Genomic DNA, 27527 nt, shown 5'->3' with positions numbered 1-27527 from the left:
CTAAAGGATATTAAAGAATGCCTCTGTCAAACGTCGCCTTCAGTGCAAAACTGTAACAGAACAATCAAATGTGTCCAAGGATAATTGGAAACAGAGGCCAAAGCCCCAACTGGGAAAAACCGAAGTAGAACAAATTTGAGGAATGCCAAATTGGAGCCACCTGTTCATAAATCCTGTCTGTCTCCAACGTCTCAGAATCCGCCTCGACCACCACCAACCACTCAGCCGCCACCTTAAGATTGGAACTCCATGACACCGAGCAAGAAGGCAGTAAAGCTCTACAACGGGGAGACAGGCCTCCTCTTCTGGCTCAATAAGTTTGCCTGTGCTTCCATCTGCATCATCCTTGGTGGCTGGATCCTCTTCAGCTTTGTGGGCCCTCCCTCCGCATCTATGAGCATGAGTCACCTCCATTATTTCTATAAACCATGTTCAACAGCTCATCATAAACCATCAAGCTAGCTTGTTTCTACCATGTTCTGTACCAGTGTTATCTTAATAAGAACCAGCTACTCAACGATATTTCTATCCATAATGCATATATCTGCGCCTATTACAAGGTCAATTATTTACAGTGGGTGAAACTGGTAATGCTACCACTCAAGCCAAACGGATTTCTAACAATCAGTCTGTTTGCCCTCCGCCGCCAAGAAAACACCTAACTATGCTAGAAACAAAAGCAATCACGCCCTAACGACCAATGGCAGCTCGTCTTTTCAATCTATTACGGGTCATGCGAATTGCCTCCTCCATGGCAGTCTCCTGTGCTGGTGGATTCAAGACTTCCTTTGATGTAGACGTGGCTGCATCGACCAACATTGGTTCTTCACTTGGAGCTGTATGGTTGGCAGTCCCGGAAGCAGCTGGGCTGGGAGCTGATGATGCTTGCGGCTGCCTGGCTAGAGAGGCAGCCAGGGAAAGGCCACCAGCCTTTGTGGGTTGTTCTTGCAGCTGGGTCTTACTGGGGCCGCGAGGTGCTTGTTCTGGCTGTTGAGGTTCCTGAGAGGCTGCTGGTTGGCGAGCAGGAGCCACTGGAGGTGATTGACAGATTTGCTGTGATTGCGGTTGTTGTTGCTTCTGCGATTAAAATAAGATCAATGAAGCAGGATATCCAAGTCTCAGAAATATAACACAGTTTGGTGAAGGTTACTTGATAAAATTAAAATTCAACTGGAATGATCAGAACAACTTAAGCTAAGAGGCATCAGAAGCTATATGGCATGTAAGTGACATCAAATGGAATCAAACAAGGGAATACTCGGAAAAAACTGCAGTGAAATGACATGATGCTTAAAATACCAAAAGGAATTTCAGTAAAATGACAGTTGGGTGATCATCCGTATCTGGACACTTTGTATGATAAGCATACAGTTGATTAAGGGAAACAAAATGCGTTCTTCGTATCAACAGTGACAACATGATAAATGTAAGTAGGCATTAAAATTCAGGTCTGAAACGCATAATGGCATGAGTGCTATGTGATTCTATAATAAGAATGGTGGATGAGCTGATGAGGCATTTGTGAGACAATTGGAAACCACTCATAGTTAAAATAATAAATGTTGACCAATTAGATGGTCAAAATAAGCCATGACCGCGCCCCCTCCCCCCAAACAAAATGAAGAAGTCCTTGAGCAGAACCAGTCTAGATATAGCATATGTTACATTAAGCTATCAAGTTACTGTTAGATAAGTACCTTAGAAGTCAATTATTGACTGAAATATTTTATAATTCTTAAGTTTAATTGTGTACTTATAATATTTTTATTATTAATAAAGAATATTTTTATTTTCAATCATGTTTATGTGTCCATGATTTGTCTTAAAAATTAACAAAGATGATTTTTATATATTCTCAAGGTGTTGAGAATTTGAAACATACATTAATTAGTAATTAGTTTCTAAATGCTCCCGATCAAAAGATTATCACGAAAGAAAGTAATCAATCCATTTAAAGATCGATTTACGGATCACCTCCCTTCTGGGCAAATGAGTCTCGGATATGCAGTGTAGGGATACTGGAGTGAGAGTGCAGGTGGTTGTTAGAGAACTTGCACTGAGCGTGACCAATAGAGAAACCACTGAATGTCTACTCACTCGGCGGTGATTATCTCGATGTTGCAGTAGTATAAGTGGTCCTTTGACCTACGGTATCATTGACTATTCGCAGCGAGGCTACTGAATTTGACTGCACATTTTCTTGATCCCTAGTCATTTGGGATCTTACTGTGTTTGTTGGCTACAGTAAGTTTAAGTTTGTTGTTAGGAGTGTGATGCATCTTGATGAAATCTATCGATCTTGGTAGAAAAAGAGAAGTCTTATACGATTTGCGAGACTGAGTTCAGAAAGTCTTTGACCAAAATAAGTATGAATATTGAAAAAAAATTTCTACGGGATTCACAAATAAACTCGAGTTGAGCCTATCTAGCATATGACTGATGATGGGGTCTGACGAATTCTCCATGACCTCCGTCAAGTCAAGAGTAATGATAGAAGGTCTGAATCACACGATAACTGTACCTAAGGGTTTAAACTTTCATTCTACTGGGTTGCCACTACATACTATTAGATGTCACTGGTGGATTATGGGACTTATCGAGTATCGTCTTGATGATCGATGATCCTCGAAAGGCAGAGTTGGAATTCTTCCAATCCATCGAATAGAGTTTCGATGATATTGTGATGGAGATCACAATATATCTCACTACCAGATAAAATAGAACCTATGGGGTCACATATTAAGGGATTTAATCTTGAATTAACCAATTGAACTTATGAAGTTCCAATTGGATTAGGATTTAGTAAAATTCTATTGGATTTAAGAGAACTATGCTAATACATGGTTAAATTCAAATTTTTCTTTGTACTTGAATTCCTTATTAGATAAAAATTAAATCAAGTCTATAGTCTTAAACCTTAACTAGATCCATTTTGATATGGATTTAGTAAGACATCTATTTGAGGGCTCAAAAAGATTGGATCAAGTCAATGAGTTAGCAAACTAATCTCCTCATTTTCTCCTTTGTTATTTTCTTCTGTGGTGTGGAATAAGTAGAAAGAAAAGAAGAGGTGCAAGCACAAACCCCTTGGAGTGGGTGTGAGAAAGAGAGAGGGGTCCGCTCCCTCTTTTGCCTTGGCGTAAAAGGAGAGAGAGGGGCTACGCCCCCTCTCTTGTGTGCAACAACCCTAGAGAGAGCGGAGCTACGCCCCCTTTCTTGTGTGCAAAAACCCTAGAGGGGTGCCAACTCGCGGGGCTACGCCCTCTCTCTTGTATGCAAAAACCTTAAAGGGGCGTCAAGAGTTGGCGCCCCAACTACTTGCCAAGTTTTGATGAGGGCGCCCACTCAACTTGCCTATTTTGATGTGGGGCGCCCCATCTACTTACCTAAAGAGGTGAGGATCTTTCCAATTAGATCTAATTTTTTTGAAAAAAAATTATATTAAAAGATAAAAATCCTTATAAGATAAGGACTAGCCTTTTTAGATTGATTGGAGATTGATTTGGAATCAAGAAAAAGTCTATATAAGAGATGGTCTCCTAGGATTTTAAAATTAATTGAATTGAGAATTCGGATCACCACCCTCTCTCCATCTCCATGCCATCTCCTCTTCCTCCTCTCTTTCCAACGCCCAAGGGTTGGGTATCTCATCTTCCCACACGCCTGAGTTAAGGATGATTTGTTCTATAGCATGGAATAAGGAGAAAGGTTACAATTCAAGCGTTGAGATCGCGATCAAAGATCAAGAGTTGATCAAAGATCCAAAAAGCTGATATTCATCTTGGAGAAGACGGATCTATAACGAGAAAAAAGGTTCAAGATTGATTTCGGAGGATATCTGTAAAGGTCGGAATGTGTGCGGCTCAAGAATCTTCAGATCTAGGATCATCGGTTGTGGTGTATTTCAACCCATACAAGATATTGAGATCCGATCTCAATTTTTATTTTAATTTCAGATTATATGTATATCTTTAATCCAGAACTCGGATAGATATATGATTAGATCTATTGCATGTTGGATTAAAAGATTTAACCTAGATCGTTTCTTCTGTTACTTTAAAAATTTTTGAAATCTATGCATGCAACCCTATCCAATATTCTAACAGTTACTTGGTCTTTTAATTGAAGGTCATTACATGCAAATGAGAACAGAGATTAGCACACAGTGGAAACATGGCATTGAATAGTCCACAACTTCTGGATGCATTAATATTCAATGTAGGATAGAAGAGGTAGGCTGTTGGCTCAATGCACAAATGCATGTGAAAATAGTTTGATATGTTTGTCACGCCCCGAACCCAACATCCGGATCGGATACGTGATGGCCGCACACTCCTTAGAGCAAGCCCTAAAGAATATGCAAGGCCAAAATAAATCATTACAATCTTAACATCCATAACAATTAATTTCAAATATAATTCATAAAACCTTGCATAATTACAATTTAAATTTCTTCAATTCTCTGATCAGATACTATGACACTCTATTTATCCTTCTGCTCACCCGTAAATTCAGGCCATAGCTAATCATAAGCATCTTGTAACTCTGAGAAGAAAAAAAAAGATGAAGGGGTGTGAGCTTTACAGCCTAGTAAGAATTCCCATATCACACTGATATAGTAATAAAGTCTGAAAATAAGGATAAGCAATAAAATATAAAATCTCATGTTCAATGTCCAGAATAATGCAAACATTCATAAATTTTCTGTCTTGTTGAAATAGATGCATCATCATATGTTAACAGGTAAAACACTTTTGTTCAACAATTATTTCATGGCTTATCTTTCATTTCTCCTTTCATAATCACATGATTTTTAACATTTTCTTTCCGGCTCTGGACTATCCAAGTCTATACCTCAATCATCATCCGAATCGAATCCACTTTAAAAAGTCTTTCAAGACTGTCCTAAGATGAGCTCCTGGCCGGCTGTCCCACGTACCAAAGCCCGTGAGAGGCTGTCCCAGGCATAAGCTCCTGGCAGACTGTCCCAGGCATGAGCTCCTGGCCGGCTGATCCACCTGTAAGCCAGTGGGGGCTGTCCCAGGCATAAACTCCTGGCGGGTTGTCCCAGGCATAAGCTCCTGGCGGGCTGTTCCATATGACAAGGCTAGTCCATACCATATATCTCTTTCTTTTCATTTAATCATTTTGTATTGATTTCATCAAATCAATTCCGACTGGCATTATGATCAATTCAAATATATCATATCCATATAATCATGCCATCAATCTCTGATACATATATATTGACATAACATACTGTTGGGTGGATGTCTGGCCAGGACACCACCTCCCAAGATCCTTTCAGTACCACGCGATGCAGCAGGAAGAAAGAAAAACAAAACAAAAGGAAAAACAATCAAAATACGTGGATCAGCCACAAAAGGGCTCGCCTCCACGGGGCATGCAAACTTCACTATGAAAAGAAAATTTTACAAGAAGAGACCTCACCCTCAACCCTTGTACACCCAATTCTCTCTCACATGAAGTTCCCCTCACAAAAGCTCTCTCTCTCTTGGAGACCCCCCTGAACCCCTGAAGAGCCTGGCGACCGCTGTCCAGGAGCCTCCTGCTCCTTCTCTCACAGCACGTCCGCTTCTCTCTTTCTTCTCGGGGCCGTACGGCCTTCGTACGGCGAGAAACACAAAACCTCAACCCTCTGTTTGTCTCAGGCCTTTTTAAAGGCTTAAACTAGGTTTAATCCTTGATTAGAGAGGGATTAGGAATCCTAAACAAAGCCAAAAATCTCCTGGACCGTCGGATCAAGACCGGGATCTCTCTGGGCCATCCGATCGCGCTCCGGTCCACGGAATAGGGCCGTGGACCGCGAGAAACGCGTGGGAAACGCCCACGCGGTCCACAGACCGCATCGTGGACCACCCGGTCCACGGTGGACCGGGGCAAGGGGCCAGCAGGCCCACTGGCCTGGGCCGGCCCGCGCGCGCGGGCCTGTGCGCGCCTGGGCCGCGCGCCCGCCTGGGCCGCGCGCCCGCCTGGGCCGCAGGCCCCCCCGGGCGGGCCTGGGTCGCGCGTCCCGCGCGCCGCCGCCTGCGGCCGCGCCGCTGCCGTCCGCCGCCGGTCGCCGGCGGTCCTCCGTCGCCTCAGTTTTCGTGCCATCTTCGAAAGCTCGTATCTCCTCCATCCGAGCTCCGTTTCAGGTGATCTTGGTCTCGTTGGACTCCGTTTTTCGCCGCGAACCTCGCTGTGGGCTCAATGTGGGCTGAATCTCGAGGCATCAAATCCTAACAATCTCCACCTCGACTCGATATTCGGCCTCCTCCAAACTCCGAGAGCTTCTGGATCTCCTCGCCCCCATGCCCTGGGGCAATCGTCTGCTGATCATGGATGGGCAAACATGGGAGTCGAGCCAGGCTGCTCGATCCCATCTCCGTCGTATGCTGTGCTCCTCCTGACCTGAGACCTGCTCGGGGCATCATCCTGCGGCAATAGGAATCTTACCTTGCGACGTCGCCTCTCGTCCTCCCGAGTCTCCTGTCTCGTGCCCGATCCACCTCCTGGAGCTCCACCTCGCTCTGGGCTCCACCTGGCTCCCGATGCTCCACCTCGCACTGGGCTCCCTGCCAGGTAATAATGTCCTCTGCTCCCCTTCTTCCCCTCCAGCACAATCCTATCGCTGCGTAGCACCCTCAGGATTCCTCCACCAGCTACCATCCTGTAGCCTCTCGAATCCAGTCTGCTAAGTGAGATAAGATTCCGCCTGAAATCGGGTATGTATCGGACCTCCCCCAATTTCCTCACTGCACCGTCATGTGTCCTCCAGCTGACCGTCCCAATGCCTCTGATCGCACAGCTCGATCCATCCGACAGATATACAGTGCCCTCACTGTTCTCCAGGGAGTCAAACTGCTCCTCTCTGCAACACACATGATAGGGGCATGCAGAATCTAATATCCACTGCTGGGAAGAAGTAGATACCTCGTCAGATATCTTCAGGACATCTCCATCTAAATCACTGTCGGCCGTCGCTACAGCAGCCACCGTCCGATTTTTAAGTTGAGGGCAATCTCTGGCTAGATGCCCCAACTCTTCACACCGGTAACATCTGGTTTTGCTCAAGTCCCTCCTGGACTTAGACCGCCCTCGATGCGATCTCCTGTCGCTCCGTCTACCGCCTCCTGCTCCTCCAGAAGCCACCAAAGCTGAGCTACCGCCACCTGAGCTCGAAGCTGGATTCTCCCTCCTGAGAACCTCGTTCTGAAGTATCGCCGCGGTGACCTCGTCCATCTTGATAGTGCTCTTCCCCACTAGAAGAGCAGTCACCAAGGACTCATATGAAGAAGGAAGCGACGCCAGCAAAACCAGCGCTCTGGTCTTCTCCTCAACGTTCTCGCCAACGCTGAGAAGGTCGGTGAGGATCTTCTGGAAGTGGCTCAGATGCTCCTGCACGCTCTGTCCCTCAGTCATCCGCAGTTGGTAAAACTGCCTCCAGAGGAAAAGAGTGTTGGTGAGAGACTTCGTCATGTACAACTCTTCGAGCTTCGACCACAGCACCGTCGGGGAAGTCTCGCTCAGCACATGGATCACCACCTCATCCACCAGATACATGCGGATGGTACTCACCGCCTGCATCTGTAGCCGTTTCCAATCCCGCACCTCCATGGTAGTCGGCTTCTCATCGCACAAGAGAGCTTCGATCAACCCCTGTTGGATGAGTACGTCCTTCACCCTTGCCTGCCACAAGGAGAAATTGCTCTTACCGTCAAACTGGTTGATCTCCATCTTGATTGTTCCTGTTTTCTCCATCTTCAGTCTTGCTCACCACCACTGCAATCAGCGTCCTTGTACCGCCTTGCTCTGATACCACTTGTTGGGTGGATGTCTGGCTAGGATACCACCTCCCAAGATCCTTTCAGTACCACGCGATGCAGCAGGAAGAAAGAAGAAACAAAACAAAAGGAAAAACAATCAAAATACATGGATCAGCCACAAAAGGGCTCGCCTCCACGGGGCATGCAAACTTCACTATGAAAAGAAAATTTTACAAGAAGAGACCTCACCCTCAACCCTTGTACACCCAATTCTCTCTCACATGAAGTTCCCCTCACAAAAGCTCTCTCTCTCTTGGAGACCCCCCTGAACCCCTGAAGAGTCTGGCGACCGCTGTCCAGGAGCCTCCTGCTCCTTCTCTCACAGCACGTCCGTTTCTCTCTTTCTTCTCGGGGCCGTACGGCCTCCGTACGACGAGAAACACAAAACCTCAACCCTCTGTTTGTCTCAGGCCTTTTTAAAGGCTTAAACTAGGTTTAATCCTTGATTAAAGAGGGATTAGGAATCCTAAACAAAGCCAAAAATCTCCTGGACCGTCGGATCAAGACCGGGATCTCTCTGGGCCATCCGATCGCGCTCCGATCCACGGAATAGGGCCGTGGACCGCGAGAAACGCGTGGGAAACGCCCATGCGGTCCACAGACCGCGCTGTGGACCACCCGGTCCACGGTGGACCGGGGCAAGGGGCCAGCAGGCCCACTGGCCTGGGCCGGCCCGCGCGCGCGGGCCTGGGCCGCGCCTGCGCGCGGTCCTGTGCGCGCTTGGGCCGCGCGCGGGCCTGGGTCGCGCGTCCCGCGCGCCGCCGCCTGCGGCCGCGCCGCTGCCGTCCGCCGCCGGTCGCCGGCGGTCCTCCGTCGCCTCGATTTTCGTGCCATCTTCGAAAGCTCGTATCTCCTCCATCCGAGCTCCGTTTCAGGTGATCTTGATCTCGTTGGACTCCGTTTTTCGCCGCGAACCTCGCTGTGGGCTCAATGTGGGCTGAATCTCGAGGCGTCAAATCCTAACACATACTAATGCTCAAAATCAAATAATAGTATCTCAGATATAATAAATTCATCGATCTCAAATCCTCCTTTCCTTCGTTCCTTTCTTTCTTTCTTTTTCCTTCTTCTTCTTTTCTTCTTTTATTTTTTCTTTTTCTTCTTTCCTTCCTTTTTACTTTTTTTTTATTTTTCCGCATGGATAGATTTGGAGTCCTGCTCCTATCCAAGATCCCATATTCGCACAAGAACGGATGGTACACCCAAGATAGCCCCCCATCCCACCAAGAGTTAAAACCTTGACTTAATCATCTCTTTGTATTGCATAACATTCACATTCAATGATAAATTTAATGATCTCGCACTTTTGCATAGAATTCACATCCACCGATAATTTTAATCGTCTCTCCATATTGCATAACATTCACAATCAGCAGTAGCTTTTCTTGTGTGCCACAAAATTTAGCTATTTGTTCGTACAACTTTTATATATTAAAAAATCATAAGCAAAATCAATAGTCATTTTTTTTTATTTGCCGTCTCTTTTCTACATTTATGCTCTAAGACATGTTGCAACTTGCAAGACACACAGATGTAGGCGAATAGCATGTACACAGGATATGTATAACATAACCCACCAGCTTCCTATGGTTCTGTATTGTCTAAATGGAGACCACAAAGCAAGGGGAGTTGTTTGGCAGTTCCGTATAGTTGTCTAAATGGGAACCACAAAGCAAGGAGAGTTGTTTGGCATGTGGCACAAGGTTGCTATTCACTACACAAGCTATCAAGAATGATCATGGTCATACATGAGAGGTTTGGGATAAAACTGGTGGCATGTACATAAATGATAACGAAATTGATGACCTATTCCTCCTTGTCAGCGGCTACCTGAACAGGTTGAGTTCTTCGTGCCTGTGATTGTGAGGCAACATATTGCAAAATTTCAAACAACCTTGTCTGACCATAGCTCCAAGCCTTTTGCCAATAAAGCATCATAAAGTCAGCAACCTTTGCTCTCAGCTCAAGCAAATTACGATCGATCTCGGTCTCATGCTTCCCAATAAATGGCCGAAAGTATGTCTCATAGACATATGTCGTGCCCTGTAAAAACTCAAAATCATCAGAAAATATATGGGAGAAAGAATATTGACCAATGAAATCCAATAGATGCAATGTCATACCCTTGTTTTAGAATACCAGAGGTACACAAAGAATGCCAACTTTGCTTCACTGTACATTGGCAACCTACACAGCAGCAAGATAAGGTGCACATTAAAATCAAGAAAACAGGGAATCCAGCATACAATCACATGCAGATAAAATAAATTCATGTTACGAAATTTTCTTCATGAATAAAAAAAATCCTGTTTACCATGAAATGAAAGTATCTCCAACCCTCTCCAAGATTGTCAGTACAGCAACTAAAATCCTACAAGAAATCAAAATAAACTATCTTCTTGTAGCCACGAACATTGCATCCAATCTTCAATTACAATAAACAAGCAGAGTAACGCACCAGTACTGACACCAAAATCGCAGCTGCTCGATCGCCGGCTCACTCAATTCCACAGTTTTATAGCATTCATATGCCGGATAGGCATAGCCAAGGATCAATCTGTCAATACAAATGCACCAAGATTGAATTTAGCATTCACTTTTTTTTTGATGTTTCATAATGTGCTTACAACTGCAGATAGCATAAGACCTATTTTTCAAGATAATTCAGGTAGGAATCGGAAAGATGTCTTACATAGAAGCTCTGGTGAGAAATGGCCCTATCATCTTGGCACTAAAAATCAAAAACCGCAGGAGCTCTCTTTATCACTGAGATGATCGAACAAAGAGAAGTTTAAATCAAATTACTAATAAATGCCTCTTAAATCGTTTATAATATCAGCAAAGCCAAATAATGCAGGATCTACGACATATGAATCAAGAACCTAAGCACATTTTTTAGTACCAGTCGACAACAAAGGGCCAAGAACATCGAAAATTTAGGGCATATCATATATAATAAAATCAAAGGCCAAACAACTTGAGGGGATGAAATCATCGCAGAATCCTCCCACGCGAAATTACGGGAACATGGAAAAAGAAATAGCGGGCAGGAAACAAAAAAAAAAAAAAACAACTTGTTCAAGGGGGAAGGAGAAAAAAGAAATATTCACGGGAAAAAAAAAAAACTTACCAGTATTCATCAAGAAAACAAACAAAAAAAAAATCAAAAAGATATGAAAAACCAGGTGAATCAAGAAACAAAGCAGAATAAAGAATCCGAAACCAATTCGATCATAAACGCATTCATCAAAAGACGGAAAAAATAGAGAAACCGAGAGAAATATTGAAACAAAACAGAACAAAGAAAAGCATTCATCAAAGACCCAAAAGAACAGAGAAATGGAGAGAATATCGGCGATATTTCTCTCACCTCTCACTGATGATAAGAGAGACTCCCGCGACGAGCAAGCGTGCGAGGAGAGAGAAAGAGAAAAAAAAAAATATGACCCCCGCGATAACAGAACGGAGTACAATGAGTTATATATATATATATAGAGAGAGAGAGAGAGGGAGGGAGGTCGAAGTCGGTTGGCGAGGAGCCTCGAACCGCCGCAACCGTCCGAAACGGAGGACCGCAGCGAGAGTCGAGAGCCTCCAGACGAAGCGAAGACGAGGAGCGCACGCCGCCCAAAACCCTCCCCTTTGTTTTGAATTCTCTCTTTCTCTCTCGTCCCTACCGGATTCGGAAGGTATCCATTCCAAAATCGAACTCCGGTTAATTCGTATTCTAGATTCCACGATCATCCCACGTGGAACAGGTGGCGTGCGTACCCACCTTCGGGTATATCGATCGGACGGACGTCTGTCGACCTTTGGCACGGCACACGTGCATGCATGGAGGGGAAGGTATGATGACATAGCAAGTCAAGGGACGGTTGGGAGTCTCCGAGATTAGATCAGGTACTCTCCATTTGATAAACCCGTGGGCCCACATGATTACGTTTAACAGACTTGCTCTTCCACGGCTCCGTCCATGCATCCTTTGCACCACAAGACGATGGTTTCCTTCTGTAATGTCATCAATCATCAATCCTACAAAGGATATGGTTATAGGACGTGAGAAGAGAAAGGACCACTCTTTATTAAAGTCAGAACCCATGTGTTGTTTGTGGGTTAAATGGTGGAACAGAACCAGGAACAGAGCCACCACCTACCATCAGGAGTTTGGACCGGTCTCTGGTACCATGTCCCGACAAAGTGCAGAATCAAAATCAAAAACAAAATCAGGATGAATTAAAATAAAAATCAAAATAATTATATCCTCCATCATAATTGATTCACGACTGAAATCAAAATTAAAATAAAAATTAAATAGTAGAGAATAGCAGGGATTAGGTTTTAAGAGGATTAGGATATATATTTTTTTTTTTTAAATTGAAATGGTTACGAGACTGTCCTGTTTGAGAGATCTTTGGATACTGTTTGCCTCCTTACCCTGGATGCACCTTTGTTTGGGTGGACATAATGATTGGGTGAGTTCAAATGTAGTCATGTTTGTTTGTTTGTTTTTCTTTTTCCCTCAGTTCCATGCTTTGCTTTAAAGAGTGCTTTGCTTGGAGAGTAAAATAGATGGAGCATCGTATACCATCACAGCCACCAAGCTTCCTTTTGTTGATCACGGTTATAAAGGCAAGAATAATGACTTGCTTTCCATCTCCTGGAGGAAACTCGGAGAAGGGATCGTAATTAAGTTAATACTTGGATCTAGAAAAGTTTCTCAATGCTAAAATTATTAGAAGAAAATTCCAAATGCATGAAAAGAACATCAACATATTAGAATATATTGAAAAATTTATAGAATGTGTAAGTTGCACTGCTATTGAAAGTAGATAGAAACAAGAGAGCCTTAGTGAACCCAATTACCTATCATTTATTGTGTGTGTGTGTGTAAGAGAGAGAGAGAGAGAGAGAGGCATATCTACCAAGAGGAACAGAATTCTCTGTAGTATCCAAAAAATATCGCAGGATGCTATGCATGGTAGGATGCTATACATGGTTGGATGCTGTCTTTCATAAAATAGATGGCTACGTGCGCTCTATCCAAACTACTCAAATATCCTTAGAGTTTACATAAACTCTTCTTTTTTTTTAGTATTCTACTGCACGCACGTGAGCTCACATGAGCATGCAGGGAGATGGACGACACCCAATCATGGACGGTATCTTGAGGTACTTTTCAAATACCACAGAGGATCTGCTCCCCTACCAAGACTTCACATGAAAAGATGTGGATACATGATGAAGAACCTGGTAATAAACACCTTGTCAATAAGAGTTGGACCATCCCTATATCACAATACGCACTGTCCTTGATAAAGAGAATAAGAATTTCACCAGCTGTAACCAGTCAAGATACACCAAAAAGTCTGTTCAATGCTTTCATATACCATCTACAGTTTGGCTATTCACCTGGCTCAGTGAATCATACCACAGGTTGAACGCATGCTTGCACTCCAACCAAAAGATAGCCAGCTTAAAGGTTCATACTACTTTGGATGTTTCCAGGACAAAGGCATAAATAATATTCATGATAATCTTTTATCTTGATACATGTACACCTAATATTGCTTCTGCAGCTGCTACCCTGATCCATGGATGCAGTAGAATTTTACAACCAAACCAACTTCTTGAGGATGCTCACCATGTACATTGTAGCTGCAGCAACGATACATTTCACTAAATGACATCATAATATATAGGATTGCACATATATTGCAGAGGGAGGAAGATGTTCGAGAAGGATAATGTATCAGGTGAACGATTGAGCAACGGATGAGGTAGTAACCAGGCCAGATAACAAGGCCACCAAAGAAGCACTGCTGTAGGTGGTAGGCTCAGCCTGCATGGAATTATTTCGGAGGTCGATATAGGAGTCGTTCTTAAACGGTCCACCAACAAGTGCTCCAGTGGCAACATTTGGATTAGGATCAGGTGATGAAAGCCACTGCCAGCCCTTGCAGCCACTGTTGGCATTCGCCGGAATTGATGCTCCCCTGTGGTGCACCTGTTGGGGATAGCTACTCCCATATCCCACAAGGTAGCTCATCTCCATCGGGTTATCGCCCAATACATAATCAGCCTGACAGCAAAAGCTAATGGTGTCAAAGAAAATTAGACTTGCTTTGATACCACAGAGGCCTTGGGACTTGGGAGTTTATAGTGCTATAGATATAACCAATACATAGCAGGTTTGGATGTGAGTCTTAATCATACCACCTCTGAGGTTTTTCTCAAAGACTATATCATAGGGTGAGAGAAGACTTCCAGAGTTGCTGATAAGAATCAGCAAGAATCCTATTGCTAGCTCTATGAAAATCAAAGCTGCAAGGGAAAATCACCTGGGATATGGCAAATTTGCGGAGATCCATGGGTGTAAAGCTCTCCCCGTTGCATTGCACTTCTGCGGTCCTGGAGGTCAGCATGTAATCACTATAAACTACAGCAAGGAATGATGCAGCAACAGGATGCTGAAGAGAGTTCCACTGGTCTATCCATACCAATCCATCTGTAATCATAAGAAATTAATGTAATGCAAATAATGTAGTAATATAAATAAATAAGTAGCACAGACACATCAATGATTCATTATAATTAACTCAGAATATCCTAGAAATACCGGATATCCCATGAATGGGAAAAACTGAACAGAACAGGTCTTTACCAATGCTTAACTGAAGAAGAAGAATTTATCATGATTATTTTAAGAGCTTTGGGTATGACACGAGTATTCTTCAAACTCTTTTACTCAAGGACAAGGCGACAAACAGATTGAGATATTTAGTGGACCCTTTTTTGGTGATGATCGATATTCTATTCAGGTTTATATTGGAGACTCTAGTCCAATCAAAAGGGAAAGACCTTGACAGGAGTTGAAAATCACTTGCCTTGACAAAGAACAAGGCTTTCTTTAGAATGAATGTCAAATAACATATCACCACGAGCATGGTTTTCCAGGTTCAGATTATCCAAACGTTTACCCAAAAGAAAAACATGTTATTGAAAAATATATAAAATAATATTTTAAAAAAAATTGTATTGTACAATAAGCTTAAGAAAAAAAATGATGAAATAGATACACAAAAAAAAAATAAAAATTTATAATTTAGATACCAACCAAAAAATATATATATATATATACATATATAATGAAATATTTTCCCTTTCTATGATGTGTGTGATATAATTGAATATGATGTGATAAAAATAAATAAATAAATAAAACCTAGCTCGAGAGGCGGATAAACTACCGCCCTAAAAGAGATTTCAGCCCCTTCTCATGCGAAGATCTAAGCCGCACACCCTCCTCTAAGATACAACCCGAAAGCCAAGCACTCCAACATCCGTCGGTGACACGATCTCAAACGAACGCCAATCAATTTCGTCTTCAGCCCAATCAATAGAGTGAATAAAAAAAAAAAACATAAAGAGAGAGAAGGAAAGAGAGCACGAAGAGAGAGAATTTTAAGATGGGAGAAAATTTCGCAAGACAAGAAGATAAGAAGACTCTCGATATTTTTTTCGTTCTTAAAATTGAGAAAATGGGGGCACCTTTTATAGGCGCAAATGATTGCGGAAGCTCCATGTGCGAGAACGGCACGCGAAACTGCCGTCAGCGCGTGGAGAGTTTGCGAAACGGCCGCATGGAATGTTATCATGTGCGTTCCTCTCACGGAACGGCCAAACGGCGCGCACACACGAAGAGCACGTTGAAGTTTTGAAATTCAAAAAAAATCAACAATCCCCCACAAGTTTCAAAACTGACAAAATATTTAAATTCAGTAAATATTAAAAATTTATTGGGTTTTTATTGTGCTTAGTACAAGTACCTTCTAGGTTTAAACTTGTATTTAGTATAAAATACACATAGTATGAAGGCGAACTCATCAAATACGAGATAACGTTATTTCGGCCATGCGCTTGCCTTGATTTTCATGAGAGTTACTAGAGATTCGCCCTAATCCCATAGTCGCGGCCTCACGACTACTCTTACTAAGGTAGATCCTTCAAGGGTACGTGTAACGGAATCATACCTTACTGAACTTTCAGTCTTGGATCTATTGAGAGCTATGCTCAGCCTAACCGTTACATATAAGCACTACACCATAGGGATGGGTTGGAGACAGACTCCAAAAAAAAAAAAAATGGTGCTCCCAGATGTCACCTCAGAGGCTGTTTCCCTTTGAACCTTGACCCTGGAATCTCTAATCACAAAGGTAGGGGTCTACTCTAATGACTAATATACGGGCTTAAGCCCCATCCCCCTCGATATCTCAAATACCAAAGTCTTTGAAAGACCTTTGGTTAAAAGATCAGATAGATTATTTTTTGATCTTATAAATTGAAGTGATATCATATCTTTCATTTTATTTCTCACAGTTTTGTATCTGATTAGAATATGATTGTTCATCTTTTTATTTGATGTTTGCTGATTTAACAGATCTATTAGAGCTCTACAATCACAATTTATTGGTACTACAGATATTTTGAATGGAAGAATTTCAATATCATTAATTAAATCTTTTAGCCACTGTGCTTCAGTGTAAGTGATGTCATGAGCAGTTAATTCAGATTCTAATATGCTTCTTGTTATTATTGTTTGTTTACATGAATCTCAAGATACTGCACCTCCTCCAAACATGAAAAGATAATCTGTGGTGGACTTAACATCTAAATTATCTATCACCCAGTTTGCATCACTATATCCTTCTAGTACTTCTGGATAACCGAAGAACAAGAGAGAGTAATTTAGAGTTTCCTTCAGATATCTAAAGACTCTTTCTAAGGCTTTCCAATGTTCTTCACTAGGATTGCTAGTATACCGACTTAGCCTGCCTACTGCATAAGCTATATCAGGACGGATTCTATTTGCTATATATAACAGTAACCCTATCTTCTGGGAATACTCTAATTGTCTTACAGATTCTCCTAAATTCTTAGTTAAATAATAACTATGATCATATGGGGTAGAGACAGAATTTAGATCAAAATATTCAAACTTTTTAAGCATTTTTCCTATTGAATATGTTAGGTTTATAGCTATTTCGTTATTTATTCTTTTAAGTTTCATTCCTAAAATTATATCAGCTTCTCCTAAGTCTTTCATATCAAAATTATTTGATAAATAATCTTTAGTTTCTTGTATTATTTTTAATGATGTTCTAAATAATAAAATATCATCTACATACAGGCATAAAATGATAAAATCTGAGTTATTTCTTTTATAATACACATATTTATCATGTTCGTTAATCCTAAAGTTATTACCTAGGATAATTTCATCAAATTTAATATGCCATTATCTAGGAGCTTGTTTTAATCCATAAAGTGATTTAATTAATTTACATACCTTATATTCTTGTCCTTTGACTACAAAATCTTGAGTTTGGTTTATATAGATTTCTTCTTCTAATTCTCTATTGAAAAATACAGTTTTTACATCCATTTGATGAATCATTAATTTATGAATTGATGCTAATGCTACCAAAGTTCTTAAGGTGGTTATCCTAGCTACAAGCGCATAGATATCAAAATAATCTAAGTCTTTCTTTTGGCTGTATCCTTTAGCTACTAACCTAGCTTTATATCTTTCTACTGTTCCATCTGGTCTTAATTTTTTTTTGAAAATCTATTTAATTTCTATTACTTTATTTTCAGGAGATAAATCTGATAAAATCTAAGTTTTATTCTTTAGGATTGATTGAATTTCACTATTTATAACTTCCTTCCAGTATGATGAATCTGATGATGACATAGCTTCATCATACGTGCAAAGATCATCCTCTACAAGATATGTAAAGAATTATTCTTCAAAATTCTTTTCAATTCTGATCCTTTTACTTTTTCTTAATTCGATTTCAGCTTCAAGTTCTAGTTCCATAAATCTAGAAGAAAATGGTTCATATTCTAGGGATCTAGAAATTTTAGTCTTAAAAAGAAATATGTCTTCAAAGAAAGAAGCATTTCTAACTTCTAAGATTGAATTATAACTTATATCACTAATATCTGATTTAATCACTAAGAACCTATAGGCATTACTATTTTGGGCATAGCCAATAAAGACAGCATCTACAGTTTTAGATCCTAGCTTTCTCTTTTTGGGTTCAGGAATATTCACTTTAGCTAGACACCCTCACACTTTAAGAAAATTTAAGTTAGGAGCTCTACCTTTCCAAAATTCATAAGGGGTCTTACCACTATCTTTAATAGGGATTCTATTTAGGATGAAGCAAGAAGACAGAAGAGCTTCCCCCCACAAGTTCTCAGATAAACCTGAGCTAATCAACATAGCGTTCACCATATTCAAGAGGGTATGATTTTTACGTTGAGCCATACCATTAGACTGTGGAGAGTAAAGAGCAGTTACTTCATAAATTATTCCATGTTCTTGACAGAACAAGAAAAAGTCATTTGAAGTATACTCTCCTCCTCTATCAGTCCTAAGAATCTTAATTTTTTTTCTTGTTGATTTTCTATTTCACTTTTATAAATTTTGAATTTATTAAAAGTTTCATCCATAGATTTAATTAGGTAACAATAGCAATATCTCGAAAAATCATCTATAAATGTTACTATATACCTATTGCCACCACGGATTGTAATTTTGGAAGAGTCACATACATCACTATGTATCAATTCCAAGATTAAAGAATTTCTTTCAACTGATTTGAATAGTTTTCTTGGTTGTTTAGATTCAGCACATATTTCACACTTAGATGTATCTAAGATTGATTTGGAAATTAGCTTTAAATCCATCATATGTTTGATTTTTCTTAAGTGTATATGACCTAATCTATCATGACACAGATTTTGATTAGATTTATTCACAAAATAAACTTGATTCTCAGCTTTATTAACAAAATAATTTATTACATTTAATTTGAATAAGCTTTCACTTACATATCATCTTCCTATGAAGGTATTATTCTTAGTTATCACAATTTTATTACAATCAAGAATAATTTTATATCCTTTCTGGACCAGCTGAGACCCACTGACCAAGTTCTTCCTAAAGTCTGGAATATACAATACATCCGTCAGGGTAAGAATTTTTTCAGAAGTCATCTTCAAATTAATTCATCCTCGTCCTTTGATCCTGACGGCTGTATTATTTTCAAAGATTACACCTCCTCTGCTTGAGTCCTGAATGGTAGTGAACCAGGAGCGGTCAAAACAAATATGAACATTAGCTCTTGAATCCAACCACCAATCAAGGTTAGAGGAAGTAAAATTAATTTCAGGGTTAAAGCTTACTAACCTAAAGGTGGTGTCTTCTAGACCTTCAACTACATGAGCTTGAGATCTCGAGGAACCAAAAGATTTACGAAAGGGCTCCTTCTTCCGGTGATAACAGTCTCTTGCCAGATGATTAGTCCTTTCGCATACAAAGCAGAACTTATTAGTTGGACCTTGGGCAGGTTTGTTGGATTTAGTGTTATTGGCCTTGAAATTTTTTCCCTTAGGCTTGAACTTATTTGAGTAGGATCGGTTAGGATGGTTTATCTGGTATTGTTGATTTGGTTGAAATTAGGTTTTGATTTGGATTTGGTAAGGGTCAGGTTAGCTTGAGCATCTGAGACTCTAGTTTGCTGGGTTTTAGACTTATGTTGGTCTTCTATCCTAATTGAATTGAGAAGTTGAGTTAGGGTTAGTTCTCCTTGCTTATGGAGCTGACTTTTAGTAAAGTCATCTCAAGAGGGAGGCAATTTATCGAAGGCTCGAGATCTTAAATTCTTCAGAAAAAGAGGTACCATTGGTTTGAAGCTTCCTAAGATATTCTAGAAATTGATGGAGTTGATCATTTATAGATTTATCATCTACCATCCCATATCTAAGAAATGATGCGATGTTGAAATGCTCAACACTAGCATCATCCAGGCCATATTCAGACTCTAGATTATCCCATAATTTTTTTGCACTCTTTGCAGATAAATAAACATCATAGAGTGAATCATTAAGGGCACTTAGAATTCTACCCATACAAAGATAGTCTTCTTCAGGGGTAGCAGGAGAGGTTGAAATAGAGGAAGCAGAGGATTGGTCAATAATCGATCAGAGCTCCAAAGTGATTAGCCAAAATTTCATTTGGCTTTGCCACCTCTTAAAGTTGGTTCCATCAAACTTGTCGGGTTTAAGACTAAATGTTTCATCTCTAAGAGTAGCCATTTGGTCCAAGTAAAGTTCAGAGAGAAAAACTGGCATTTAAAGAAAATTTATTAGTTAGCCTTTTTTTTTTCTTTCTTTCTTTTTAACTAGTGGACTTAATAAGTTCTATTAAGATTGAGTATGCAGCAATACAAATTTTGAAGGATCTTTAATTAATTTGTACAATACAAAACTATAAAAAAATAATACTAGTTAATTAAAAATAATATATAAATATGCAAGAAACATAAGTACAAATAATTATATTAAATATGTATGTACTATATAAGTCCTAAATATATACAAATAATTATATTAAATATACATGCACTACAAAAATACTTTTTCGAAATCTCCTTTAGACTGTTATTGAAAAATATATGAAATAATATTTTAAAAAAAATATATTGAACAGTAAGCTTAAGAAAAAAAATGGTGAAATAGATTCACAAAAAAAAACTTAAACTTATAATTTAGATACCAACCAATATATATATATAATGAAAACTTTTTTTTTTCTGTGATGTGCATGATATGATTGAATATGATGTGATGAAAATAAATAAATAAATAAATAGAACTTAGCCAGGGAGGCGGATAAACCACTGTCCTAAAGGAGATTTCGACCCCTTCTCGTGCGAAGATCTGAGCCGCACACCCTCCTCCAAGGTACAATCCGGAAGTCAAGCACTCCAACGTTTGTCAGTGGTACGATCTCGAACGAACGCCAATCAACTTCATCTTCAGCCCAATCAATAGAGTGAATGAAAAAAAAAATACGAAGAGAGAGAAGGAAAAAGAACACGAAGAGAGAAAATTTTAAGATGGGAAAAAATTTTGAAGATAAAAAGATAAGAAGACTCTCAGTATTTTTTCGTTCTTGAAACTGAGAAATAGAAGGTGCTTTTTATAGACATGCGGAACTGCCGCCCGTATTTGGAGAGTCCGCAAAATGACCGCAAAACGGCCACACGGAATATTATCGTGCGCGTTCCTCTCGTGGAATGGCCAAACGGCGCACGCACACGGAGAGCACGTGGAAGTTTTGAAATTCAAAAGAAATCAACAAAACGTGAGCACATGTGCTTGCTGACATCAAAATGGATGTTTTTAGTGTTCTATTTACGATGTATGATACATGATCCAAGACCATCTGATGCAAAAATACGTTACGGGAGAAACTGCACTGTTTGCTTTTCAATTACATGATTCACTGGTAAAGATTTTACTGCATATAACCGTAGAACATGATCCAAGACGTTAAATGGAGAAAAAACATGGATTTCTAGACAAACTTTAGAAATTATTCTGGCGGTGCGCCCCGGAAGAGGGTATCATGCATCAGGGAACAAAAATAGTTCAATAAAGAATATATGTATGAGAGAGAGAGAGAGAGAGAGAGAGAGAGAGAGAGAGAGAGAGAGGTTAAACGTTAAGCCCCATCAAATGATTGGAGCCATCAAATGGATAAAACACGACAGTTGGCTTATTTGTACTCTAAATATTGTTCAAATGATGACAGTTACCCGACAGACATGGATAAGACATACTGTTCCACTTGCAAAGTTGCAAGGGCAAAAAGGAATTGCACATATATTTGGCGTTGCAAATGGAATAGCACAAAAGTTTCAGACAACAATGTTAAAAACATCAATTTCAAACAATAAAGCTATATGATGATTTAGAAAATAGGAATTTTTTTTGCTTAGAGTTCAATTGATACAAATTTCTGGATTTAGGGAGAAAATGCCTAGAAATACAAAAAAAAAAAGCAAACCGTTAGAAAAAATTGTATGAAATATTTGGATCTTACAGCTGTAGTGTGTTATTGTAACAAAGTTCAGCTCTATATAAATTATCTTAGCAGGCTTGGATCCAATAGGGTGTCAATATAAGGATAGCGAAGTACAATGTGCTGATATAAAATAGTTCCATAGAGAAGATAAAAACCAGATATGACATAAATGACCATGTTAGTCCATGAAATTACATCAAAAATGAAGTCTTCAAACATACCATCTGTTCTACTTTTAGTGGCTGTAGGGGACTCTGGTAGAAGGCCACACATGACAACTTCAGCTGTTTTCCTGTACATCTGGAGACCCTTCTGCTCCGCATTTGAGGAATCTTTTGAGCCAAAAAAATGTACTCTAGACAACAGAACCTGCATAAGGAGTGCTATTAAATTTAGAAAATATCAGAATTGTTAAATCTTCATGGATGAACCACTCATGGAACATAAACAATCAAATCAGAATCATATGGTCTTCAAGATTTCCATAAGCTGCACCAGTATGCTATATGAGTTTAGAAGCTAACATATTCAAGAACTACAAAATGATGTGTCATTGTCCATTTTTTTTTCAAAAAAAAAAAAAGATAATTAGATGAATTGCATCTGTAATGAGCATTGCAAAGAAGATCTAAACCCTCCAATATGGACACAACAAAAGGAAAAAGCTGAGAGGACAAGCTAATGAATTTTGCATAATTACATAAAGATATGAAAGTATTGTGGCAGGCCCTGTGCTTTGAGGCGACAGACATATTTACCTGTGTTCCAGCACGTTTGTCATCCCAGCTGAACCATGTTGGTCTTCCCCAGTTGGCAAAAGCATTTCCATTTTCAACAGTAACATAACTGAGGTATATCTGATCTCCTGTGGCATGATAAAGCCAACTAGCTGCCCACAAGAGTTCATCCAGATAACCTGTAGAGTTGTAGAATTTCTGGACATGGGGAATGCTGACACTGTAAGAACCTCTATAGGTATCAGCAAAAGTAAATAGCTGCTGGGCATGCTGAAGAAGCGAATCTGAATAGGTGGTATTGATGGTTTTGAACACAATGGAAGCTGCAGCCATAGCAGCAGCTGTCTCAGCAGCCACCTCTGTTCCTGGAGTTTTTTTGTTAATTTGTGTGACAGGCCTTTTCTTGGTCATTTCTTCGGGCCTGTCCCAACATTTGTGATCTAAATCAGGATCACCCACCTACCAAAAAGAATAACTTGTTTCAGATGGCTTCTTAATAAATATTACATGCAAGAGACAAAAAGAGGCTACCAAAAACTTTTTACTAGGAAAGAGTGACAAAATTTAGGAGCACTTTGAGAGCCCTTTTCCAGTAATTATATGAAAAACAATAAGACAAAATGCGGGAGTTTAAAATTTTCATTAACAGAAAAGGTTTTATAAGACTAACTTTGTCAGGATGTCACTAAGAAGGAAATTCCTAGTTATATGGCTAATTCTATTGGTTCTCCATTTATGCACTATAAGAAATGCTGAAAGTTTAAGACATGTCTAATTACAGTCAAATCATAATTGATCTATGTAGTCTTGGGGAAGAAAGATCAAAGTATCATCGAGTTTTGGGCTATGTACAAAATAAAATATAAAATTTACTAGGATATTCTAAGATCTTGTTTGGTTAAGTTTTTTAAGTGCCAAAAAGTACTTTCTGACCTTCAGAACAGTGATGTTTGGTAAAAAATCGGAAAGCTATTTTGATTTTGTTAGAAAACTGAAAAAATCTACTTGAAAAAAATTGTATTTTGAAGCTTTCCCCAAAAATACTTTCTGGCTAATGCTGAAAAGCTGTTTTGATTTATATAAATTTTTTTCAATGACTGAAATATCCATCAATAAATCTTATAATTATATCTTATTATATCATATTATATTATTATACTATAAATATAAAATAATATAATAATAAATAAATATTATGATATATTATAAATATATAACATAATGTATTGTAATATTATTATAGTATTAAAATATAATTTGATATAACAATATTTATTAATAATATAATATTATTACATTATAATAATATAGTATAATCTGTTATATTATAATTTATTATTAGATTAGATTATAATCCATTATAATTATATTACATTATATTACAACATAATTATAACAATATTATATTACAGTATATATTATATTATTATATTATATTGTGTTATAATAATATTATATAATAAAATAATATTTTAAAAATAAAATAATATTTTAAAAATATAATAATATTTATGTTATAGACATATAATATAATCTATTATAATATTATTATACCATAATAATATAATATAATATAATAATATTTTAATAATAATATAATATAATTATATTATAATAATCTATTATTATATTACATTATAAATTATTTATAATTATAATAATATTATGATATGATAATAATATTATATTATATAATATTATTTAAATATATAGTAATATATTATATTATATTATATTATTTTTCATTATACAATACTATGTAATATTTTTTATTATCATTTTATCATAACAAAAATATTTTTTTTATTTCAATTACCAAACGTATGTTAATATCTCAAAACACTTTATAAATGTAGTTACCAAACAACAAATAGCTTTTTGTAAAAACTCTACTTTCTAACGTTCTACTTCTTAGAAGTTCTACTTTCAAAAACTCCAAAAATTTTACTGCCGACAGCAATCTCGAACAAAGCCCAAAATAACTAGAACAAGTGCTCAAGCAACCTATATAACCCTGATCGACTATCAAACTGAATAACAGAGTCCATCAATGTAGCACAAAGTATATGAATTGTCCTTTCCTACCTGCTTAGAGCTAAAGTATCACTATGTGGTCAGTGGGCATAAAAGTTTATTAAACAAAAACATCTCTTGAAACTCAACCATAACAGATATAGCTTAAAGAAGGGCAGGGTTCAAACTAATATATACTGAGAGATAATAACGCTTCTACTTTAGGTTTCCTTCGGCATGAGAACAGTGGTTCCATATAGATTTATAGCTCAAACATCAATGAATCAGCATATGCCAGGGAACTTAGATTCGAGTTTACCTGAACATAAAGCACACCATCAGAAGGATGGGCATTTATCAAATAATCCGTGATCCACTTCAGAGCATCTAGAGCCGGATCCAACTGCTTCGCTGCTTTCATTTGATCTCCATACTCAAGAATCGACCATGACAACACCGTCGCCGTAAAAGCCATTGGGAAGCCGAACTTCATATGATCGCCAGCATCATACATCCCTTTTGACAGGTCCACCTTCTCTTCTTTCCCATCATCTAAACCTGAATCCCCTCTCCAAGGAATCTTGTTGTTAACCAACTTACCCGCTGCAGACAATCACAAACACCAAAGCAATTCCTTAATCTACGGGCAAAAAAAAAAAAAAAAAGAGTTTTTCCAGCGGAAATCACTGGCGCAGCTTAGAAAACACATCAAATGAATTAAACAAGATATTTTGAATTAAATTTTAGAATTGATATAGAGGATCAGAGACGGAAAGAAAGGTACATTTTTGTACTTGAAAGAACTGCAGAGCTACGGAGAGAGCTTCGGCATATTTCTGATTGATGGCCCCCGGCGGCCCGGGAACGGGAAGCGCCTCGGGGTGCTGGGTCTTCTTCGTAATGGCGACCACCGCCGCGGTGACCACGAGAGCCACGGCCACGAGCACGATCAGCCAGCCGGTGCACTTCGACGCCCCCATTCGTGGAGCTGGAGATGCCTCGAAGCCAACCGCAATGAAACCAACAAATCCTTACCACATTAACTGTAATCTTCAGAGAAAAGAAATTCCAGAGCGCCTGGGTCGCCTAGAATCCCTCCCGACCGACCAAAATCTTACCGGACAGAGAGCTCTCCCCGAACGCCAGAATCGATTGGAAAACAGGTAAAAAAAAAAAAAAGGACACTTGGGAGGCGAAGAAGAAAGAGAAGCTATCGAGGGATTCTAGAGTGCAGATTTCGCCGGCATTGGAGAAAAAGAGTGTGGAGCTCCGGCGAGATCGTTCTGGGGCTCGCCGTGCCCCGGATCTCTAGTTATCTCGAGATTGGAAAATATAATTGTAGCCCGCGGAAGAGAAATTGTAGGGTTTTAGAGATCTCGATCGAAGAAGAAGGACGGTATGCTCGCGTTCTGATGTCTGGCGCGAAACAGAAAAGAGCGTTTCTTTCGAAAGGCGGGACGGCTTCCTTTCTCCGTGCCTGATCGGACTCGGTCGTATCTTTCGTGCGAAAAAATGATTGATCTTCTTTCGCTACCTCAACCGTTGGATCGCGGTTTCTACAAACCTCAAAGCACGATGGACCTCTTCCTTCATCCGCGGCACAGATCAGGAAACGTTGCAAGGTCTCAAAAGCGCGATCCAACGGTTGAAGTTGCGATAAAAGATCGATCGTTCTTTTGTGCGAAAGACACAATTAGAACCCTTGATTGTTCTTAGTTTGGCCGTTAGTACCCAAAAAAGCCCTCCGCTCATAAGATATTTACGAAAATGGCTGCCTACACGACGTGACGTCGCTTCTCAACCTGTATCAGCTACTTCTTATACAACAGCGAACTTGAACTTTTTCGAATCAGAGTCCATTTAATTAAGTGGGACCAACGATATGAGGTTACGTATGAGTAAACAATTTGTTACATATGCTATTTGCTGTTTTGGTCCTTACGCTAATGACATCCGTACGTGACTCGGGTGTGAGTGCGGTCACGATGATTCTATGAGTCCCAACCAACGTTCCAACGTTGTATCATCCTATGTGGCGTAGGATAATTGGATAGACGGGGTCCTCAGCGAATGAAAAGTTTAAAAGATGGAGTCCGGTACCAGCGTTGCGAGCCGAAATTTTCGTTGGTAATGAACTTTGACTCGGTCGGCGCCCGCGTTTGCGCCGGGAGAAGAGGTGGCGACGGTTTAGGGAGCGGTCCGGAACGACGCGGAAGCGTGGCCGTACATTTTTTCCGGTTTTTTTTTTGTAGTGGGGCCAGCAGAAAGCGGCGTGGGTGGGGCGGCGACCACGGTGTTTGGTGCTTAGGACTATGAAAGCGGATGCCGTTGTAACTGATCTTGTGGTTCCCTGCTGCGATGCTGCTTTTGGTCTGGTTTGGTGGTCGCCGTAGAGGTCTTTTCGGTTTTCTCACTCTGCACTCGGTTGGCTACCGGGTTAGATCGTTAGGTTGGGTTGGTTCAGATCAAATATAAATAAATAAAAAATTTATTTATTTAAATATAAATTATTTTAAATTAAAAATTTAAATTTAAATTTAAATTTAATTATTTTAATAAAAATTATTTTAATAAATATATTAAAAATTTTATTAAATTTATATATTAAATAAATAAAATCAATTAAATAATAGACTTCTGGATCGGGTTTGGCCTATATCTATAACTCTTTAGGATTAATTATGAAGTGGGCTGGCCCAACTCTCGTAGAAAAGTGATCCTCTGAAATAAAGTTTATTAGCCTAATCCATCAATTCAATGGGATTTTCAACCCATTTATCTAAATTTTAGGAGTCTATTTGGATGATTGGACCTAAAATCCTGTAGAAACTATAGGTTCAGACCATTACAATCATCTAAATGAGGCCTATCCCAATATGTCTCTATGCATATCCAGAAAATCATTTCAGTCCCAAAGATAATTTTTTCTTGCTAGGATTCGGATTGGTCCACCATAATGGTTTTTTAGGTATTTATAAAGACATGCCTAATCCAGTTGTATTTAGGTGGTTG

General features: G+C 39.4%; 2 protein-coding genes across 3 annotated transcripts; both read right to left on the bottom strand.

Annotated features, from left to right (window-relative positions):
- Nucleotides 1-11496, bottom strand: LOC105055040 (putative HVA22-like protein g). Of its 2 annotated transcripts, XM_010936736.4 has the most exons (7): nt 11200-11496; nt 10522-10595; nt 10288-10386; nt 10144-10200; nt 9953-10016; nt 9660-9872; nt 2-1077 (listed from the first exon to the last, which is right to left on the bottom strand). In XM_010936736.4, the coding sequence occupies exons 2-7, from the start codon at nt 10551-10553 to the stop codon at nt 691-693; spliced, it is 852 nt and encodes a 283-aa protein (XP_010935038.1). In that variant the 5' UTR covers nt 10554-10595; nt 11200-11496; the 3' UTR covers nt 2-690. The 2 variants fall into 2 exon arrangements, with proteins under 2 accessions (XP_029123425.1, XP_010935038.1); XM_029267592.2 differs by lacking the exon at nt 10144-10200 and having other exon boundaries at nt 1-1077.
- A 1831-nt stretch (nt 11497-13327) lies between these two features.
- Nucleotides 13328-25975, bottom strand: LOC105055041 (endoglucanase 24). Its single transcript, XM_010936737.4, has 6 exons — nt 25300-25975; nt 24835-25118; nt 22524-22961; nt 21987-22134; nt 14168-14334; nt 13328-13908 (listed from the first exon to the last, which is right to left on the bottom strand). The coding sequence occupies exons 1-6, from the start codon at nt 25493-25495 to the stop codon at nt 13579-13581; spliced, it is 1563 nt and encodes a 520-aa protein (XP_010935039.1). The 5' UTR covers nt 25496-25975; the 3' UTR covers nt 13328-13578.
- Nucleotides 25976-27527: the final 1552 nt, after the last annotated feature.

This window comes from Elaeis guineensis, chromosome 12 (genome assembly GCF_000442705.2).
Source record: "Elaeis guineensis isolate ETL-2024a chromosome 12, EG11, whole genome shotgun sequence".
In the NCBI taxonomy this organism is placed as follows: Eukaryota; Viridiplantae; Streptophyta; class Magnoliopsida; order Arecales; family Arecaceae; genus Elaeis; species Elaeis guineensis.
This window is presented reverse-complemented; position numbering and strand designations above follow the sequence as displayed.

Excerpts from the sequence above, each read along its gene's own strand:
- LOC105055040 (XM_010936736.4), bottom strand. The coding sequence starts at position 10,553 with ATGATAGGGCCATTTCTCACCAGAGCTTCTAT. Across the intron at positions 10,201-10,287 it reads CGATTTTGGTGTCAGTACTG|GATTTTAGTTGCTGTACTGA; the intron begins GTGCGTTACTCT and ends GATTTCTTGTAG. Across the intron at positions 1,078-9,659 it reads GAAGAACTCAACCTGTTCAG|AAGCAACAACAACCGCAATC; the intron begins GTAGCCGCTGAC and ends TTTTAATCGCAG.
- LOC105055041 (XM_010936737.4), bottom strand. The coding sequence starts at position 25,495 with ATGGGGGCGTCGAAGTGCACCGGCTGGCTGATCGTGCTCGTGGCCGTG. Across the intron at positions 14,335-21,986 it reads CACTAAAAGTAGAACAGATG|ATGGATTGGTATGGATAGAC; the intron begins GTATGTTTGAAG and ends TTATGATTACAG. Across the intron at positions 13,909-14,167 it reads GCAAATTTGCCATATCCCAG|GCTGATTATGTATTGGGCGA; the intron begins GTGATTTTCCCT and ends TTTTGCTGTCAG.